At 39.3% G+C, this 21629-nt stretch overlaps 5 protein-coding genes across 6 annotated transcripts; 2 read left to right on the plus strand and 3 right to left on the minus strand.

Moving 5' to 3' along the window:
• Positions 1-1043: 1043 nt before the first annotated feature.
• Positions 1044-3239, minus strand: LOC130418770 (homeobox protein goosecoid-2). The gene is made up of 3 exons (XM_056744853.1): positions 2993-3239; positions 1568-1779; positions 1044-1145 (listed from the first exon to the last, which is right to left on the minus strand). Exons 1-3 carry the CDS (start codon positions 3237-3239, stop codon positions 1044-1046), a joined length of 561 nt encoding a protein of 186 aa, XP_056600831.1.
• A 3263-nt stretch (positions 3240-6502) lies between these two features.
• LOC130419008 (uncharacterized) lies at positions 6503-9864 on the minus strand. The gene is made up of 2 exons (XM_056745342.1): positions 9041-9864; positions 6503-8137 (listed from the first exon to the last, which is right to left on the minus strand). The coding sequence occupies exons 1-2, from the start codon at positions 9183-9185 to the stop codon at positions 7329-7331; spliced, it is 954 nt and encodes a 317-aa protein (XP_056601320.1). The 5' UTR covers positions 9186-9864; the 3' UTR covers positions 6503-7328.
• A 156-nt stretch (positions 9865-10020) lies between these two features.
• On the minus strand, positions 10021-11204 carry LOC130419009 (uncharacterized). The gene is made up of 2 exons (XM_056745343.1): positions 10931-11204; positions 10021-10621 (listed from the first exon to the last, which is right to left on the minus strand). The coding sequence occupies exons 1-2, from the start codon at positions 11187-11189 to the stop codon at positions 10215-10217; spliced, it is 666 nt and encodes a 221-aa protein (XP_056601321.1). The 5' UTR covers positions 11190-11204; the 3' UTR covers positions 10021-10214.
• Positions 11205-11662: 458 nt separating this feature from the next.
• On the plus strand, positions 11663-13999 carry elac1 (elaC ribonuclease Z 1). Its single transcript, XM_056745339.1, has 3 exons — positions 11663-11891; positions 12924-13400; positions 13470-13999. Exons 1-3 carry the CDS (start codon positions 11735-11737, stop codon positions 13943-13945), a joined length of 1110 nt encoding a protein of 369 aa, XP_056601317.1. The 5' UTR covers positions 11663-11734; the 3' UTR covers positions 13946-13999.
• Positions 14000-14945: 946 nt separating this feature from the next.
• Positions 14946-20505, plus strand: smad4b (SMAD family member 4b). 2 transcript variants are annotated; one of them, XM_056746684.1, is made up of 11 exons: positions 14946-15058; positions 15662-16012; positions 16716-16890; positions 17011-17040; positions 17192-17404; positions 17535-17639; positions 17712-17762; positions 17939-18122; positions 18232-18400; positions 18722-18860; positions 19321-20503. In XM_056746684.1, the coding sequence occupies exons 2-11, from the start codon at positions 15773-15775 to the stop codon at positions 19530-19532; spliced, it is 1518 nt and encodes a 505-aa protein (XP_056602662.1). In that variant the 5' UTR covers positions 14946-15058; positions 15662-15772; the 3' UTR covers positions 19533-20503. The 2 variants fall into 2 exon arrangements, with proteins under 2 accessions (XP_056602662.1, XP_056602663.1); XM_056746685.1 differs by having other exon boundaries at positions 14965-15058; positions 15772-16012; positions 19321-20505.
• Positions 20506-21629: the final 1124 nt, after the last annotated feature.

Genomic DNA, 21629 nt, shown 5'->3' on the forward strand with positions numbered 1-21629 from the left:
AATGACGTTTTCAGGATTGTCACCTCCATAACGGTACACTCCTCATAAGTGGGCACATGAAAAGTAAAATAAAGTTACTATTTGATTTTTTACAAAGATGCATCTCTTCTCCATTTGTTGGGTATTGCTTAGGTTTGTTCATTTTAATTCACAGAAATCCTACAAAGTTTTTCGTCTCCCAAGAAACGTGTTCTTTTTTGTCACATCCATAACGCATTTCCCTTTTTTTAATTATAAATTTGAGCATAGACTGATAATTTTCTGATGTTTAAACTTTATCAACAATGATTTAGTAAAATATAAACAAATGTTCGGTATACAATGTATACATATATAATCTTAAATCCTTAACGCAAAATGTCACGTCCACAACGCTTGAATTGCATTTCACTTGATAGATCGATTGCTTTAACGAGGGTCACACGTTTGAAACCCAGGGATCTCTTATACACTATTGAATAACTTGTTTCAAGAACCATGTTTTATTTTCTGTTTTCTCTTTCCTGAAACATTTACATATTTGTACATTTTATAAACTGTTCATCTAAATAAATATTTAATTTTGGATCAATTTCACTCATTGCATATGTCAAAATCATGCTGATAGCAGAATGAAATATTGTAAACACAATCGTACTTTCAACTCTCAGAATGAATCAAACTTTCATGAGATTCAATGATTTTATGTTGGCCTACACGCTTTATAGATATAACAATTGTTTATTTAATAAAACATTAAAACATTCAGAAAGATGTTGGATTTTATTGTTAAAATAGCTTAGAATTGCACTAAAACTCACAAATATAGTCAAGATCACAGGCACTAACAAGAAATCTCAAAAAGTAGAAGTCTCTATTGTTCAACATCAATTTCTTTATTAAATGCACTAACAGACAAAACTTCCTTTATTATAGACATTTAAATAGTCTCAGATTTACTAGAATTACAAGTGTCAATAAAGTATTGTAATTTCAATAAAGAGGGTTCTGCTATGTACAGGTATTACAGTGTAGGTGTCCCATCAGACATCAAGATGTTCATCTCAGTCACTATGAAGGACATTTTTCCAGTCGCCTTGTGTGCGTATGCTGAACGGAAGCCGCTTCTGTCGTCTCCATTTGGCCCTTCGGTTCTTAAACCACACCTGAAGTAAACAAAACAATCATAGTAAATGCAGTACAGTAAACAACACAAACACTGTGTCAGTACTGTTTGAATCAACTCATCTAAAAACCAACATATTAAAATGAAAAAGAAAAATATGATGCTTAAAATATGAGCAATAAAACTGAGTTAAGGAAGAGTTCAGCCAAAAATGACCCAGATCTTGAACGCATAAGTGTTTTGAGACAAGTTGATGATTATTCGTAAACAACAACTTTACATTTGGGCATGTTTGCCACACAATGACATCATATTACTTGGAATATTACATAAACGTCACATGGATTACTTGCTTTCGAGGGCACTTAACTACTGATTATATCTGATGAATTCTGGAAATGTCAAAGAGAACATCTGGATTCGAGTGGATTGACGGTCTTGATGATGATTGTTGGAAGTCACCTCCACTCTCTCCTCTCGCAGGTGTGTCTGTTCAGCCAGCTGCTCTCGGGTGTTGATGTCTGGGTACTGGTTCTGTCTGAAGAGTTCCTCCAGAGCGTCCAGCTGGTCTTCTGTGAAGATGGTTCGATGGCGACGAACTCTCCTCTGAATATGACTGTCTCCAGGTGAGCCTGTTTCTGTCAGAATCCTCTTACTCCAAACAACATGACAACCTGAAGGATAGACACACATACACAGACACACACAAATGTTGGGTTTCCATGTTTTATGGGGACAACACATAGACAGAATGGTTTTTATAGTGTACAAACTTTTTATCATATTCCCTACCCCTAACAATCACTCAACACTTTCTGCTCTTTTAGATTGTCAAAGAAGTTAATTCTGTATGATTTATATGCTTGTTTCCTCATGGGGACCAAAAAAATTCCCACACGGACAAGGATTTTGGAAATGGCCATCTATGTGGGGATTTTGTCCCCATACCGTAGGGTTTACCCTTCCTTCCCTCACACACAAACACACACGCACGCACACACACTGATACAGACATACACACACGCGAACACGCACAGACACGCATGCACAAACACACACACGTTTTGTAAGGATAATAAAGAGCTGCCTTTATATATGTGCTATATTTTGTTTAATTACATGCCATATAAAATGTTTTTATTTAACAAAAATAAAAAAATGAACGTGTACAAAATCGTATTCTTTAAAGGGACAGTTCAACCTTAAAATTAAAATTCTGTCATCATTTACTCACCCTCAAGTTATTCCAAATCTGTGTAAATGTCTTGCTCTGCTGAACACAGAGAGAGATATTTGGAAGAATGTGAGCAACTTTCAGTTCTGGGTCGTCATCCATACCATAGTGGAAAAAAATAATGTATTTTTTTGTCACAGAAAGACAAAAGTCCTTGGCCACCTTTGACTCAATGGTGTCCCAGATCTGAAGTTGCTCACATTCTTCCAAATATCTCTCTCAGTGTTCAGCAGAACAAAGATATTTATACAGATTTGGAACAATTAGAGGGCGAGTAAACGAGAACAGAATGATAATTTTTGGTTGAACCATCCTTTTAAAAACATGAAAATAGACAAAACTAAAAGTAAGTGCACACACACGGAGAGCAATTTTTCCATTAAGTAGGTTTCGCTGATTTCCAGAAATAGACACCGTTTTAAAATGAGTTGCCATTCAACATTTCTGATCATTTCATGTCAGAAGGATTTGATGAGAAATGTTCAAGGTCTTACTTTGAGCAAATGTGAAGACTTAAAGATAATATTAAAATCTCTTCTAGACACAATTTCGAGTAATTGTAGCTCAGTGGTAGAGTATTGTGTTAGAAGGTTGTGGGTTTGATCCTCAAGGAAGACACATTAAAAAGTACAGATTGAATATAGGAGACTTACTGGCAGCGGTGTGCAGAATCTCTCCACAGTGTGAACAACAGCAGCAGTTCATGCACGTTCGGCCGTCCATTTGATTCACTGATTCATGATTCATTGCAGATTTCTCTCCATGTGCTTCAAGAGTTGAGACGTAAGCGTTCTCCAGACTGGGAATCTTGCTTCTCTCTGTGTTCTCAAAGGCACCGCTTAGAATGCTGTCGATGGTGAAAGTAAAGCCTTTCTTGTCCGTGTACACGCCGGAGTCCATGCTGCCAGTTTTGTTGTTGCATTTGAGCCGAATGCGAGGTGAACACCTTCATATAGAGAAAGATTTCTCTGCGTGTGCGTGTCAAACCCCCATTTACCAAATAGATTAAACGGAAGGAGACAGAACATAATCCCCATATAGAGGCCAAGCGGAGAAAAAAAGTGGCAGAAAAAATCCCAGCTAATCTGGGCAGTTTTGTGAAGGTGTTAGTGAGAACAGGAGATTCGGGTAATCTGGCTTTGGCTGACAGAAAATCAGATTTCACTGTATCAAATGAGATGTACAGAGACCCTGAAATCCTCATTGTTGTACTAAAAGATCAATTGGCGGCATTATGGGATTGGACTGGGTCGTCTAGGAGCATTATCATTGCCTTGAGCATTTACATGAGATTAATCTAAATCACTGCTTTTATTTATTGAGTGTACCTCCATGACATTTTACCATGAGCAAAATAAAATCCATGTTGGAGGTTGCAGGAATACAAAATTATAATGCAAATGCTTCATGAATTTTAAGACCAAGTCCCTCCAGAATGCTGAGAAATTGTGTCGGTGACCGTTGACTGAATCTGATTTGCAATGCATCGAGAGTTCCAGATGTAATTTATGATCCTTATATCGTTATTTCAAGCCCGTGTTAAGCGATGTCCTGACACTGTCTTATCATCCGGGCACACATTCACGTCTCATTTTTGACAAAAAGTCACCAAGAGGCGAAGCTATTGTACACGCTCTATTCACTCTCGACAAATCCCCTGTAATCATACTAGTCTATATAAATGTTTTTCATCAAGGAATTAATGGATTTTCAAAATCTGTCTAAAGCCACACAGATACGGAGGATAAAAGCAGATAGAAATAAACAGCGTCCGTCGGGTTTGCCGGTATCGCTTGGGTTTTATTAAGATTATGGTTTTAAGTGGCGTGATCGCTGATAGATCATGAAAATGCATTTAAATCATCTGATATTTCTTTTCGTCAAAAAAATGGCTCTTTTACACAATACACTGTGCATTCTTAACTTCTCTTTGATCACTTTCATTCTTTCACACAATTATTTTTAATAAGTGATATTTCACCCAAAAATTTAAATTCTGTCATCATTTCTGTCACCCTCATGTCATTTTATACCTGTTTAAATAAAAATATATATATATTTTGAATTATTATTTTTATATAAAAATATTATATATAAAAATATATTCGGAAGAATGTTGGCAATTTTCAATTCTGTGGCATTATTTGATGCCATAGTAGGACAAATTTAATGGTAGTCAAAGGTGCCCCAGAACCGGTGTTGGGTGTCACTAGTTACTAAGTAATTAGTTACTGTAATTTAATTACTTTTCCCTTAAAAAAGTAAAGTTAGGAATTACTCTTATTTTTTCTGTAATTTAATGAGTTAATTCTGATGGTTTAGCAAGGCCTATATCTCTGCAGAAGAACATCGTAGAGACACAAAGGCTCGGTTCGTTTCACTTGTGGCTTAGTGTGTTGTCAATTGGCAGGTGCTATTCCACGCCCATAGCAACCAAACAGGTTAGCTTAGCAACCATTTAGCAAGATCTATATCTCTGCAACAGAACATTGTAGAGACATGAGAATTGGTTAATTTCACTCGTCCCTTATGTATTATCAGTTTACACCTGTTTTTGAAAAATGAGTGTAAGCATGCGTAGTCTGTATTAACCGTTACTGACCATATCTGTCATTTTTCTTGGTTTGGGAGAGTTTTTATCCATTGTGGATATGTCATGGTGCGATTCCCGAGCCTAGTCGGAGATGGCAAATGTGCATTAGATGCCTTAAACTGCTCGAACCCGATGATTGCTGCTTGCAGCTATATTTAGGTATCCTTCTCATATTTGTATATTTTGGTCAGTTAATAAGAATAATTTATGTAATTATTATTTATGTGAATTAATTAATTTTGGCCCTGACCACTCTTTGGAGGACAGTTTGGCCTTTGATGTTGTACTGTAACAATTGTGGCCTAAGAATGTCATCGCTTTTGTTCATTTTTGTGTTTCTATTTTTATTTTACAAATTGTACACTTTTTACCTGATAATTTTGTTTCTGGCAACCTGTGATTATGTTATAAGAAAATACAGTGGATTTAATTAAATTGCCAGAAACACAATTAACAAGTAAAAAGTGTCTCATGTCTATCTTGAATCAACTATAATCAAGGTTGATATAGGATATAGTAATTAGTAATAAGAAATTAAATACTTTTTGGAGAGAGTAATTTGTAGATTAATCTAATTAATCATGTAACTTGTAACTAGTAATTAATTACATTTTCAGAGTGACTTACCCAACACTGCCCAGAACTCTTTGTGTTCCTAAATTCTTCAAAATATTTCACTTTGTATTCAACAGAACCACAAAATATACAATATTTTTCTTACTACTATGGTAGTGGATGATGTCACAGAACTAAAAATGGCTAACCTTTTGGTGAACTATCACTTTAAAATATCAAAATAACATTGTTTCATGTTTTATACACTGAAAGCTGCTTTTAAACCGATAAGAGCTTTACAGATGAAATAGATTTAAACTCAATTTCAATGTCATGACTGTATTTCTATCGTCGACCACTGATACCATACAACTGTAACGCTTTATTGAAATCTTTCTGAACGAACAGAAAAGCATTTAAACAGTTTTTTACACATATCTTCTTCTTCAAGTTTGTGCTCTGATGCAGATGACAAAACCATTGTATGATTTTATTTTTCTGTGTTAAACAACATGGACGGAAAATCTAATAATAACAAATAAACTTCAAAAGAGCTAAATTTTAAATGTGTTTTTAATGACTGGGTTTGAGGTCTAGACAAATAGTTCCTGCTTTGTTGATTTTTATTCTAATAACCAAACGAGAAGGTGAATAATTCACTTTAAAGGAATGATACGAACCCAACAGTTGGGTTAAAATAAACCTATATTGGATCCAAATGTGGACATAATATTTAGCTCTCTCATTTCTAAGTCACTTTGAATCAAATTAATCAATATGCTAAATGAATATGTAATGGATTTATGCATTTTTCACATAACCATTGAAACAACGCAGTATTTTATAGAGTATGGGTTCATTAAAGGGACAGTTCTCCCAAAAATGAAAATTCTGTCTTTGTTTAATCACCCTCAGGTTGTTTCAAATCTGTATACATTTCTTTGTTCTTTTAAACACTAAGAAAGATATTTGTAAGAATGCGAGCAATTTTTCGTTCTGGGACATCATCAAAAATATTGTATCTTTTGTTGAACACAAAATGATATATTTTGAAGATCTTAGGAGAACAGTTCTGGGGCACCTTTAATTTTTCTTATCATGGCAGTCAATGATGTTCCAAGCTGAAATTTTCAAACATTTTTAAAGATTTATTTTGGCCGTTTTTGCCTTTATTTGGACAGTAACAGTGAGAGGACAGGAAACGAGGTGGGTGGGATAAGGAGAGTACAGGAGTCAGGACTCGAACTCGGGTCACCCGGTGCCCTACAGCACCGTATGTCAGACCACTAACCATAAGGCTATCGGCTCATACAGAAAATTTAAAACATTTTTGCGAATATCTTTCTCTGTGTTCATCAGAACAAAGTAATTTGTACATTAATATAAATAATGTATAATGTATACATTAATTAAAAGTAATTTTGGGGGTGAAATCTCTTTAATGAAACATTGTGAAACTGTTTTTAAGAATCAACAATGTTTCTTAATAAAAGATAACAGTACTACTTTGTTCAGTTTTGTTTTTGCCTTTTACTTTTCAGCAGTATTGTACATCCACGCTTTGTCAAAAACTGATATAAATGCATGAAGCGGCTGTTTGCGTAAAGACATTTCGCATTTTTTTACAAAATGGGGTTTGTTAACCAATAAAGAATTAAACAAAACCACGACAAGCACTTAAACGCACCAAATACTGTAGTTGCTGCATTCAAATATATACAGAAATAAAGCATTTCATGAACAATTTCATTATAAAAGACGAGGAGAAGCATTTTAAGAAGATAAACCTTTTCCTATTTGATGGGAAAGTGAAAAACTGCCCGACTTTCTGAAACAAGTGTTCACTCATCTTTGAATTCAGCATCAAACATGAGCTGCTGGATTTTCATTTTAACGGCAGCTCTCTTCTGTGGCGTCAGTCGTTTCAGGGCAGGTACGTAACTCAAGAGAAACAGCTCGTCTTCGTCTAGAGCTCTGTCAAGCACTGGTTTTTGGGAGGCGGGCTCTTTTTCTGCCATCTTTCCGTTGATGTTTGGTGCGAGCAGAGTGGGAGCAGTGTTCGTTTTGATGGGGATTTGCTGTGAAGGTGAAGCCGAAGCTTGCGAGACATTCAGCCCGGGAGGCAGACCGGTGACCAAAGGGACGAGTTGGGTCATCTGCGGGACCTGTTTGATGGGGGCGAGCTGGGTCACAATAGACAGGGGCAACTGTGACAGTGGATTTAACTGAGCTGTAATATTGGGTTTGAGCTGAGGAGACATCAAAGGCTTTGTCTCCGGGATATTTAACATAAAATCCTTCGTGTCCTCTGACTTCAGTTTGCTTCGCCTTTGCCCTTCGGACTTTGAATCGGCAGCCTTTAATTTTTTCAGACTCGACTCGAGAGGCTTTGAATCGCCACCGCTGGACTCGTCGAGCGACTCATCGTGTGAGTCCTGACCGCTTCCGGCGCCCTCGTCCAGCTCCTCTGGACCTTCCACGTCATTGTGACGCTTTCTCTTTCTGATGTGAGCATCCAGAAAGGAGAGGGCTTCTCTGTGAGGCCAAAAGTGCAGGCGACGGCCACCTTGTTCCTTTCCGAGTTTGCACAGTCGCCTCTCTCTGATGTACCTGTCCCTTATGGTCTTCCATCTTCTTTTGCATTCCACCACTGCATGGAAAAAGATTTCAAATCAATTCTAAATAGTGACAAAAAAATCCATAAAGATTCATTTCTTCATTCAGGAAATTTACTTTTGCCTGCAAATTGCGTTGATATTTAATTTCTTAATAAAGTATGGAATATATAAGTGTTGCACCAACTTTGGTGGATACACAAAGTCGATAAATTTTTAATGCAAAAGCTTGCTTTTCTAATTTGGATGGTTATTCAGTTTGAGTGCTTTTCCTTACACTGCGATTACAAAAACATCTAGCAGTATAAGAAATAACATGTTGTAGCATCTTTTTTCAATCACAAAACAAAATCCACATTGTTCCGAATTGGTCGATTATTATTAATTTCTCAATATTTCAGTATCTTAAAACTTAAATCAAGTGTTATTCCAGCAATATACAATTAAAGTTATACATGACTCAAAGAATAAAATCGGGGAAAATCCCCTTTCCGTGATATCCAATGATAGTCATTCTTGCGATTCCAAAATAATCTCACACTTTAGGATTAGTCAGTCGGTCTGTCGTATAACCAAACACATACCGTTTAAAATAAAATGACTGAACCTTTAACATCAGAAACGCTAATGTAAATCTTAATTCGTGTTTAACAGTTATTGTGCACGATACTCAATGTCTAACAGCAAACAAAAACGCGTCACATCCACACTGCGAGCAACGCGTCAGACTAAACGCTGCCATTAATCACACATTTGTCTCCATTATAATACACTACAGACAGTTCATTCTGCAACCTGGTGCGTTTTAGTTCCCCTTTAGCACAACAAAAGCTTCATAATCTCGAATTCAAAGCATCAAGTGGATCAAAGTGTATTTAAGTAACTGTTTTCAAGACAAACGCTTCGCATCCGAACGCGCGTAATGTTGACGCACTGACCGGAGAGCCCGACGGAGGCGGCGACCTCCCGCCACGCTTTCGCCCTCCTCTCTGAGCTCCGGTAATCGTGAAACGACACGTTATACAGCACCGGGAACGCGTGCACGCTTTGGATTAATTTCTCCACCATGGCCATTGAGTTCATCGAGTCGCTGCTGAGACGCGTCGAGCGGAACGCACTGCCGGAATCACACGGGCGCGTCAAAAGCGCGCGACTCGCGTCTCTTCAGCACGAGCGCAACGTCATGGCGGCAATTTTAACCAATAGAATGTCGCGAAAGGCGGGACTGGAGGTAGCGTCGCGTCTTGAATAGAAAGCACAAGCGTCAGTCAAAATGTCTTGACGCTGGTATATCCGTCGACGAACTGACAAATAAACGGAAATTAAATGATTATACTTGAGGATTTTAAATATATATTTTCATCAATTCCAAATGAATCAAAAGTATTTTACAATTCTTTATAGTCAGTGTTTTACACTTGGTCTCTTGTTATTTTATCCGTCTTGACGTCTCACCCTGAGATGCTTTTCAAACACTTCTGAAGAACTTCACATCTATTTTGAGCTCTCAGTCAAAGTCATATATTTCAAAAACAACATAAAAACACTTTCTAAAATATATTAGTAACACAGGAATAATGTGAGTGCATGTCAATTCTGGAGCACACAAACAAACCATTTCTCAGTTTTTCTTGTTTCAACTTCTTTAAAAACAACTGTAAATCGGTCTGCTCGTCTCTTTTCTGTTCATATGCACAAAATGTTACCTGTAACAAAACTAGCAAATAAACATAACCGGTAAATGCATATAAAGTTGTGACATAAAGTTGCACTAAAACAATTAATGTTGTGAAACACATTTATGCAACCATAAAGAACTAACCAAAACTTAGCCATTCTGAGAACAACACAAACAGAACTCAAAGTTGTGGCTTTGAAATGTCTTTACACTACTTCTGATACATTAATGGTTTTATTATATACATACATAAAGCATCTTTTAAATAATTTTGTTCAAAAACATGCAAAAAAATATTGTAGGGGACGGGGGTGAGAATGGGGCAATGTTCAGTAAAATATCTCAACCGAGATAGTTCAGTAAAATATCTCAACTTTAAATGTACTCCCCGGTTTTATCTGAAAAGGTCAAATGAAACAGTCTCACGCAACAGTTCACTCATCTTTGAATTCAGCATCAAACATGAGCTGCTGGATCTTCATTTTAACGGCGGCTCTCTTCTGTGGCTTCAGTCGTTTCAGGGCAGGTACATAACTCAAGAGAAACAACTCGTCTTCATCTAGAGCTCTGTCAAGCACTGCTTTATCGCAGCTCCTCACAATCTCTTTTTCCTCCATCGTCCCATTGGCGTGTGATGCTGATGCTGCGAGCAGAGTTCCGGGGTCTTGCCCCTCAGTCGAGTTCTGACAGGTTCTGCTCCTATCACACAGATCCTCTAGAGCTTCTGCTTCACTGTGACGCTTTCTCTTTCTCATGCGAGAGTCCAGGAACGAGATTTCTCTGTGCGCCCAGTAATGCAGGCAACGCCCCCCCTCTTCATTCCTTAGATTGCATTCTACCACTGTTGATGAAAAGGGAGAAATCTGAAATTATACTGGTTTCCATTCCAAACACCATTTTGAATCGTATGTTTACCCTTTCTATTGGTTCCTTCCAGTCCAGAACCTAACACATATCAGAACCACAGAGACCATTATAGATTCCATTCACACAAATCCCATCATAACCATTAAACCCGTTAGGATCTCTATGGTGATTCAACTCTTCTCACCAGGGACCAAGTCAAGAGCAAGATGTTTACAGGTTGGAAAACAAATCAACAAGCATCGCATCTCGAGCGCAAAGGCGCGCGTTATTTTGACGCACTTACCAGAGAGACCGATGGACGCGGCGACCTCGCGCCACGCTTTCCTCCGCTCGGATCTGCGGTAGTGATGCAGAGACACGTTATAAAGGAACGGGTACGAGCACACGGCTTGAAAAAAATCCTCCGTGTCTGCCATTGAATTTGTAGAGGTGCCGCAAGACGCGTCCATCGGGTCGCGCTTCCGGAACGGCACAGACGCGTCAGAAATGAGCGACCTGCGGGGGCGTCTCCTGCGTTCTTGGACGCATACAGAGGAACTCATTTATGATGGTCTTCAACTGTAAATTTCAACTTTTTGACAAAATGTCCTGAATGTGAACTCTGATTTGTTACAAACAAGTATGAATGTAAACACAATAAAACATTGCTGTGATTTTTGCACCATGTTTTTAGCGGATTAGTATTTATGTGACGGTAGTTGTGACGGTAATGATTTTTACAGCCCACTAATTAATATAAAACCTTTTAAGATGTCGTTTTGAACCTTATAGTATTAAATGAGACGCGTTTACTACTGTTTATCAGTTTCCTACGGCTTATTTAGTATTAGTATATTATAGTTATTATAATATAGTAAATGTTAAATAATAAACATCAGCGCGAGAAGAGGTCGCCGTCCCTCTCCTTTGCCTTTTGCGATGATAACTAGACGCAGCATGTACTATATAGTAAATACTATGCAGTGCGCATCCAGCTAATGAGACACGGTAGGCAGTAATGTGACGCAATGTCACGTCAAACACGGAAGTGTGAGTGTAGACAGAGCTGAATAGCGGTTTATTTCTCAACACACTCGTAAAGAGCATCATGTCTATGGATATCACCTTCCTCGGGAGCGGGAGCGCGTACCCGTCTCCTCATCGCGGCGCGTCCGCGCTAGTTTTAAGAACTGAAGGTGAAAACTGGCTGTTTGACTGCGGAGAGGGAACACAGACTCAGTTCATGAGAAGTCAACTCAAAGCAAGTTAGTTGTTCTGTCTTACAGAGTTTGTTTAGATAGATTAACATTTCATTCATGATTCATTATCAGGTAGAGTAAATACAACTAACATCGAGTAGTCTGGACTCAATAAGCTTGTTCATGTATGCCAAAACTTAAATTCTTCTCAAAGCTGCTAAACCACAACTACACAACATGCATTGAAAGTCTTGAATTCATCTTTCAATATGTGTGAATAAAAGACAAAGATGAAGATGACAAAATCCTAAAGGGGTTCTAGTGCTAAAGATACCCTTATGTGCAATACCACCACTGGTCGCCAGAGGCAGCGGCTGAACTTAGACAAAAACGCGCTTTTCATAAAAATACTTTTAAGGAATAGTTCAGCCAAAAACTACAATTTGCCATTTATTTACTCATCCTCAGGCCATCCGAGATGTATGTGACATTTTTTCTTGAGTTGAACCATAAAGAAGATTGTTTGGTAAATCCGGAGCCCTCACTGCTCTTATAATGGCAGCATATGGGGTCCACCTGTCAAAGAGTTCCTAAAGCACATCATTCCAAAAAGCAGCTCCTGGTGACATGTTGACGTATCGTGAAGCGAATCGTTTGATATTTTCATAAAACTGAGTGTCATTCTTAATAATATAAGCCATATTGTGCAGCCATCTTCTTTTTGTAGTATTTAGTGGCGGGTTACACACCAGCGTCTGGCTGTACAGTATGGCTAATATTATAAAAAAATGAAATATGAAAATATTGAGCGTGTCACTTCGCGAAACGTCAACATGTCACCAGGAGCCGCTTTTTGGAATGATGTGCTTTGGAATGATTTTTTTATGCTCATGAAAAAGGTGGAATATAACGGTATATTTGTTTTTCCGTTTTGAAAACAAATACAAATAAATGAATTATCCGAAGGTACACGGACTGACATTAATTTGTTAAAATTGTGAAAATAAAAAATGAGTCACAATGTCTAATCATTTAGTTTTTTGTCGTGTTTTATGGTTTTATGGCTTTTCACTCTTTCAAACGTTCTTCTCTCACTAGGCAAAATCAACAAAGTCTTCATATCTCATCTCCATGGCGATCATGTCTTTGGTCTTCCTGGATTGCTGTGCACCATCAGTCTGAACTCGAACCCTCAACCGGATCCACCTGCGTCCTGCGTGGACATTTACGGCCCGCGAGGGTTAAGGCTCTTCTTGCGTGTGGCGTTGACGCTGTCGAGCTCTCAGCTGCTGTTCCCATACGCTGTTCATGAGCTTGAGACATCAGATGACCAGTGTCCCGAGGAGGGACGTCTCAGTGCCGCGCTGACCACGAGCGGTGACGCGCTTCACCCGCAGGAGCAGCCTGGCAGAACCATACAGCTGGACCCCGACACTGACTGTTATAACCTCATCGACGACAAACAGTTTGTGGTGAAGGCCTTCAGGTTATGTCACAGAGTTTCGTCGTTCGGGTTCTCGGTGGACGAGAAAGAACGTCCAGGACGCCTCAACACTGACCTTCTGAAAGAACTAGGTAACTCATTCAGAGGTCCAAATGTTTTTCCTTAATAAGAAGATTTGAGCTAAACTTTACCTCTTGCAGGTTTAAAGCCGGGACCTCTCTATGGACGTCTGAAGAACGGAGAATCCGTCACGCTCGAGAATGGGCGCATTTTGACCGCCGGTGAGGTGCTGGAGCCGCCTCTCAAGGGCCGCAAAGTTTGCGTGTTTGGGGACTGCAGCGCGCCGTTGGGGGAGGGGTTTAAAAGGGCGTGTCAGGGAGCCGACGTGTTGGTGCACGAGGCCACGCTGGAGGACGGGCAGCGCGATAAGGCCGTTGAACATGGGCACAGTACGCCTGGCATGGCTGCTGGGGTGGCGCTGGCCTGCGGGGCTCGAACCCTGGTGCTTCATCACTTCAGTCAACGCTACAAACCTGAAGCGCTGCGTCGGGACGGAGAGGATGACGTAACGGAGCTCAGGTGCCAGGCGGAGCGCGTGCTGCAGGGGTCGGGGACACAGGTCGTTCTGGCCGAAGACTTTCTCACGCTGCCTATAGCACTGAAAAAGAATTTGTAGGACGTTTATAGTCATGTTTTAATATGGTGTTTTGTAATAAATTCAATTTCAGCACGTTATGGAGTATTGATTCAGAGTTGAATGGAAATGAATGACTTTTGAACAGCGGTTGACCAATGCAGCTCGTTTATGTTAAGAACCAACAACGGTCTGACTGACAAAAGAAACAACATTCAGCAAAATAACTTTCATGTGCTTAGTAGGGGTTGGGAGATTGTAACTTACCACAAAAGTGTACTTGTATTAAAAATACGAATTCTAGCGGTTTCTATTACAACTACAATTATAAACTATCAGCCGTTTAAAAGTCCACTTGATCCGGATGTTGCGATCGGGTTTACTATCGTATTTTGACGCATTTCCACGTGAAATGGAATTTCTAAAGAGAAAAAATGTGGGCGCGACCTGCGTCTTTCTCTGCGATTTGATTGGATGTATAAAATAGCAGGTGCATTTTGAAATAGAACTGGCAGCAGATTGACAGTTGAAGGGGAGGAGTTAACGGATGCCCCGCCCAAGCCGTCTAACGTAAGATGGATCGTCTTTACAGGAAGGAAGTGCATTTTCAGATTTTAACTCAAGATTATGACGGCACTAGAATTTTGAAAAGAGAATGACCACATTAATAAACTATTTACAGAAACGCTGCAATATTTCATGAAAAATATTTGGTATTGTAATTTTTTTATTTCACTGGGACTTTAACATCAAAAACTTCTTTATGTAGTGCGTTTTGAGTTTTTTTTAGGAGGATTTAAGTTGTATTGGTTCCCACTAGATAACAGAACTCGACACATTACAAGAACAACCCACACCACCAATACAGTTTCCATTAAAACCAATTCACACTATATAACCATGACATTCATTTGAATTTATCTGCTGGCTTCTATTGTTTCTTTCAGCTAGGAAAAACTGACATAAAAATGCGTAAGAATGTCCAAAATGTTTTTTTGTTAGCATGTATCTCTGTAAATCAGCCTTTCAGCTCACGAGCAGCATGTGTGGGCGGGGCCTAATCGCGCATCCAGACTGGCGTCTCTCTGGCGACAAGTTCGTCACTAACGTTACGTTTACGCAAAGAAGCGGCCCGTTGCCTTTGGACCATGAACCGTGAGTGTTTCCTTTCTTATCTTTGTTTTTACTCTTTTTTATCATTCATTTCCTTACTATAGTACTAATATAAACGCTTTATTCGTACGTTATGTGAACGTGTGTGTGAGTTAGCCGCTAGCCCGTTAGCCTCACGGTGAAGTCAGTGTATCGTCACAGAGTGAAATGTGATTTATTATTGTTCGGTAACTTATGATATTTCACTGCGTTTTATAACGATTATGACTCATATAATGTCCTCTCAGTGTGTATCTAATGTATTTATAGCTCAGGATGAGTTCATTGGGTTGGTATGTGCGTCCATCATTACTTTGTCTTTGCCAAAAAAACAAAATGCTAATTCAACATATGAATCACGTGAAATTTGTCTTTGTAAAAAATACTTAAATTGATCTGTCTGTCAAATTTAACTTTATTTGCATCTGTGCAGTACACATCTACATTTGTTAACATTTGTGCGTTTGGCAGATGCTTTTATCCTACATGTTCGTTGGGACTCAAACCCATGACCTTGCAATTCTCTCCTGAGCTGCAAAAAATAAATGTTAGATCAAATTAAAGTAAGAAAAATGTAAATGATCTCTTCCCCTCTGTTTGTTTTAGGCCGGTGTGGTGCACGTCTGGTTATACAGGAGTAAAGGCTGAAGCTGAGAAAGAGGTTTAAAGGACATCGATTTGTTTCTTCTCACCTGTGGTTGTCTGTGTTCCGGCAGAATGTCCGTCTCCAGCACACCTACCAGTAATGATGCGTGTTTGAGCATCGTTCACAGCCTCATGTGTCACCGGCAGGGAGTAGAGAGCGAGTCCTTTGCCAAAAGAGCCATCGAGAGTTTAGTGAAGAAGCTGAAAGAGAAGAAAGACGAGTTAGACTCGCTGATCTCTGCCATCACTACAAATGGAGCTCACCCTAGTAAATGTGTGACCATACAGCGCACGCTGGACGGTAGACTGCAGGTATGTGTCAAAAGAACATGACTTCACTCGTGTATTGAAGTTAAACCGAACCTGATTCTTGTAAAACGTCTCACGAACGAGGAACGAGGACAAAAAAGTGTGTGTTTAAGTATTTTTTTAGTCAAAACGGTTCATTGAAAATCAAATATTAAAACAATTTGGCTAAATATTATTGGGAAAATCTAAACTAAATGAATATTTAAAATGTTTCCTAAAATAATTTAAAAAAACAAAAACGAAAATAAATATTTCTTACATAGCAACATAAAAAATCAACAAATAAATTATTTAATGACGTGAGCATATACCAAAATTGCCAAGACTTTAACTAAAATTAACATTTAAACTTAAAAGCGAAAAATAAAAGCCAATTTAAAATATGAATAAAACTAAAAACTATTTTTGTGGGTTATTATTGTTTGATGATGACGTTGAGTTACATAACATAACAAAATGACATCATGTTAACACCTTTATGTAATCACCAGAGATTCATGTAATTAAGATTACAGTAATTAATAGAAAACAAACGTTAATTGAAATAGAAGTGTTGATGTTATTGAGTACATGGAGTGTGAACTTGACTTTCAGCCTGTGTGCTGTGATGTATCAGGAGATATGATTACCCACAATCCACTGCAAACTCACAAACAGACACTCTACTTTATTGTTATCGTGTTTATGTGTAAATATGTTTTTTTAGGTTGCTGGTCGTAAAGGATTTCCTCACGTCATATACGCGCGACTGTGGCGATGGCCGGACCTGCACAAGAATGAACTCAAGCATGTGAAATACTGTCAGTTTGCCTTCGACCTGAAGTGTGACAACGTGTGTGTGAACCCGTACCACTACGAGAGGGTCGTGTCTCCCAGCATCGGTAAACCCTTTCATGTCTTTATCTGCATCATCCTGCACAAAACTAAGATGAATTTAGATGATGGGATATATCATGGCTGTTTCACTTAACTGAACAGTCCAACTTCTTTCACATCTTCAGATCTATCCGTGCTATCTCTGGGAGGACCGGGTGAGTACATCCCACGTGTTCTTTAGTAACTTAATTGATATTTTAGTACTTTATGTCCCTCGTATCGCTCCCCAGTGTCTTTCTTTTGCATAAATCACGTGATTTCAGTCGATTGGTAGATGAATACGTCACGCTGCGTGTGTTCACGTAGGGCCGAGTGGAGAGCTCATCGTAAAGGATGAATTTGAGGGTCAGTCCTCGCTTTCTGCTGCTAGTGGAGGACACGGCATTCAAACCATCCAGCACGCGGCTGCCCCAAATGCCCTGACTGACGCTTTCAACAGCCCCGCCCTCCTGCCTCCACCTGACTCGGCAAGCTCCGCCTCCACCTTGGCTTTCACCAGTATGGCTGCCGGCCCACCTAGTAAGTCATGATTTTCCATCTTTGTACAAAGTATGTGGTTACATTCTATTTATTTCTTCTGTGATATAGTTTCAGTTTGTTAGATGAATTTTGTGTGAATGTTTCATATTTGAACGTGTGTTTGTGTTAGATGCTCCCAGCTCATGGCCCAGAGGGAGCAGTTTCCCTCCCAGCATCCCGCATCAGAACGGCCACCTACAACATCACCCACCTCTGCCTCACACGGGCCAGTACTGTGAGTCGCCGTTATCTGTCACTCCGACATCACTGCCCGCTGTCATTTCAACTGGACGTCTCTCTTTTTCAGGGTCGGTTCATAATGAGCTGGCGTTCCAACCACCCGTATCCAGCCACCCAGGTGAGGGTTGGGTCACGATTCACACACTAAACTGAACTGCACGCTGTGAGATGATGGATGTTAAAGCGCAGCGTGTCTGCGCAGTGTTTTTTGGGGTTGGCACGCATGCGTTCACACAGTTAATATTGCGGTACGTTACAGTTCTGTCATGCTTATGCTCGGCATGTGTCTCTCAGCTCCGGATTACTGGTGCTCTATTGCGTATTTCGAGATGGACATCCAGGTGGGCGAGATGTTTAAAGTGCCCTCCAACTGTCCCGTTGTGACGGTGGACGGTTACGTGGACCCATCGGGTGGAGATCGTTTCTGTCTCGGCCAACTGAGCAATGTTCACCGCACGGAGGCCATTGAGAGAGCCAGGCAGGAATATATTTAAGAGGAACATGTCATTCTGTTGACTCAAATAAAATGTCCCTTTCGATTAGAACTAAAATCTTCACCTCTCTCTCTCTCTCTCTTTCTCTGGAAGGCTTCATATCGGTAAAGGGGTTGAGCTGGAGTGTAAGGGCGAGGGGGACGTGTGGGTTCGCTGTCTCAGTGGTCATGCTGTGTTTGTTCAGAGTTATTATTTGGACCGTGAGGCCGGACGAGCTCCGGGTGACGCTGTACATAAAATTTACCCCAGTGCCTACATAAAGGTAACGCAAACACTGTTTTAATCATATTTTTATTTAGAAAATACTGTGAAACAGGTTTTTTGGACACACTTTGTGTAAATTCTATAAATTTGCTAGAAAATATAGTTCCAATTCATTCAAATTTCAAATGTATGAATACGTGAGCATTAGATAAAATATCCTACTAAAGAAAAAGGTTAAAATAACATCACTTCTATAAATATATGTTGCATTTTAAACCAAAAATTGTCTTATCGTTCCATAAATATCGTTCCTTGAATATGGAAGCAGCACAATTGCTTGTCAGAAATCAAACCTGACATGTGTGTTCTTTGTCTGCAGGTGTTTGATTTGCGTCAGTGTCATCGGCAGATGCAGCAGCAGGCAAACACGGCTCAGGCTGCGGTGGCTGCGCAGGCGGCTGCGGTGGCAGGGAATATTCTGGGTCCAGGATCAGTGGGTGGCATCGCTCCTGCTATCAGTGAGTCTCAGTAACTAGTAACACCCAATAATTAGTCACTTTTATTTAATGACTTTTCTCTGAAAAAGGAAGTAAGGGATTACTCAATTTTTTTAAGTTACTTCTCATGTAATTAAACTAAATACTTTGCGTGTTTAGTGGAATAGTGGAATTGACATCAAAATTCAAAGTCTCATATTTGTATAATTTGGTCAGTTAATAAAACTACTTTACGTAGTTTCATATGATTTATTTGAATGAATTAAAAGAGCCGTTTCATGTCTATCCTTAAATCACTAACGCATCAAGGTTGATATATGCTGAAACTTTTTGGAGAGAGTAACTTTAACAGTAATCTTATATATGTAATTAGTAACTAGTTTTTAATTACTTATCAGAGTAACTTGCCCAACACCGGTCATTGTATGATAAAAAGGGTCTTTCTGTGATGTTCACACAATCCCGTTCGTCTGTCCCTCAGGTCTGTCTGCTGCGGCGGGCATCGGTGTGGACGACCTGCGGCGTCTCTGCATCCTACGCATGAGTTTCGTGAAGGGCTGGGGTCCGGATTACCCCCGCCAGGGCATCAAAGAGACGCCGTGCTGGATCGAGATTCATCTGCATCGGGCTCTCCAGCTCCTGGATGAGGTTCTGCACACCATGCCCATAGCTGACCCTCAACCTCTGGACTGATGCTGAAACCTTTATAACTTTCATTAGTTATGACCTCTGACCCCACCCACGACAGATTTGTCACGCCTCTTTATAAGCGTCACACTGTTAAAACCAGCAATACAAAAACACTAATCCTGTTTCATCAGACAGGACTGTTCCTCAAACCACTGCGAAATGAGACTTTAAACACTTAAGACTTTTGTGTTTGATAAATCTTTAAAGACTTTTATATTGCATTTCATCAAGTTTTGTCTTAACATACAGTGGCTGCACACATGTTGTAATAGTGATGTCACTTCTCTTAATCGGCTTTCAATCATGTAACACAAGGTCAGTGAATTTTGGCAAACTGTAAATCATTTTGTGAGATGTATTATGGAAGTAATGGGGCAATTTATACACAGAAATTCTTTGCATTGTGTACTTGATCAGAATGTTGTTCTTTGTGTTTTTCTCTTTTACTTTATTTTTGTAAAGCTAATGTTCACTTGTTTGTATCAAGATGTATTGTATGCTTGTACTTTATGACTGCATAAGGGCTTTGACTCAATATCATCAATCTATTCTTTGTTTCTTGTGCTGATTCTCTCAGAGATCAGACAGATGGACCTTCATACAATATTAATGGCGAGCGCTGTTAGCACAAAAGGAAATATGAATTCTTAAGAAGCTCCCGAAAGTATAACGTCTTTGATGTAGAATCCCAACACAGTGGGGTCTCTGTAACCATCTGTATTACTGAATAAACACCCGTTCACATTCAAAAACAACAATTATTCTAGCATCCATCCCAATGACAATAACATGATGTTTAATCAAAATGGAAGTTGATTGGCTGTCAATGTTCTATCGTTCATGAGCTGGAAAGGATTCGCTCTGATGTGATCTCAACCATAATGTTCTTCTGCATCTTTGTTATAGTTGTGGGTTGAACTCTGCTATTCATTTCAACGAAAAATGATTTTTAAAGGGGTCATATGATTGACTGAAACGAATATTATGGTTTGTTTAAGATGTGTATACACGATTTAATGTTGAAAAACGCTGTATTTTCCACATACCGTACATGTTTCTATCTCCTCTTTGCTCCGCCTCTCTGAAACGTGTGGATTTTTAACAAAGCTCAACGCTCTATAAAGCAAGGTGTGCTCTGATTGGCCAGTTCACCAGTGTGTAGTGATTGGTGGAATACTGCAAGCGTGTGACGGAAAGCAAAAACGACTCTTACCATATTTGGAACATCAGGTTCCTCTTCAATTGTACTGACAGGTACACCACCTTACTTGCGTATAGATTTGGATGGGCTAAGTCAAATCAGACCACCAACTGATGTAGATTTGTGGGGGTGTGGTTACACGAGGCGCTTCAGGCAGGTCTGGGTGAGCATTCGCTTTTAGATAGAATGACTCTTTTGTTCACACACTTGAATTTCTGCAATTTTACATGTCTAATACATACATGAGCAACTTATAACACATCAAAGACACAGATCAACACGTGTTCTGCCATATTACCCCTTTAAAACCCAATACATGTTATCACAAACGTGTCTCAACTGGTTGTTTGACTAACCCAACATGTTTTTCTGTTACTGTTATCTTTGTGTGACTCTTGTTTGCATTTCTTATACATTAGTGATGTTTGTTCGTGTTGTCATGGAGATGGAGCGAATTGTAATATCATCAGATCGTACAACACTAAAAACATTATTAAATCTATACACTAAAAACAGTATTAAATCTAATCGCATGGAATAGCACACTGTACTTATTGCAGTGTGTTTGCGATTTTCTGCATGGAATACCCAAAGTGTGCAGCGTGAATCAGAACACGTGGAAATGATCACTCTATCCCACAATGCAATGCTCCCAATTGACATTTCTTCTCCAATGCGTTGAATTAACCTGATTATCAATTTGCTCAGACTGCTGATATGTTGACACAAAAACCTGTTTCTAATAACCAAGCTACCCAGATTCCATTTGCTAAATGCACCATAATGAGGTCATTTAACAACGGTGTGCTATAGTACCATTTAAAGTGTTTGTTGTGGCACACACAGACTGTTTACAGTTTCTATTGGGCTATTGTGCGTGAGTGACAGACCTGTTCAAC

Source organism: Triplophysa dalaica, chromosome 4, assembly GCF_015846415.1.
Source record: "Triplophysa dalaica isolate WHDGS20190420 chromosome 4, ASM1584641v1, whole genome shotgun sequence".
NCBI classification, from domain to species: Eukaryota; Metazoa; Chordata; class Actinopteri; order Cypriniformes; family Nemacheilidae; genus Triplophysa; species Triplophysa dalaica.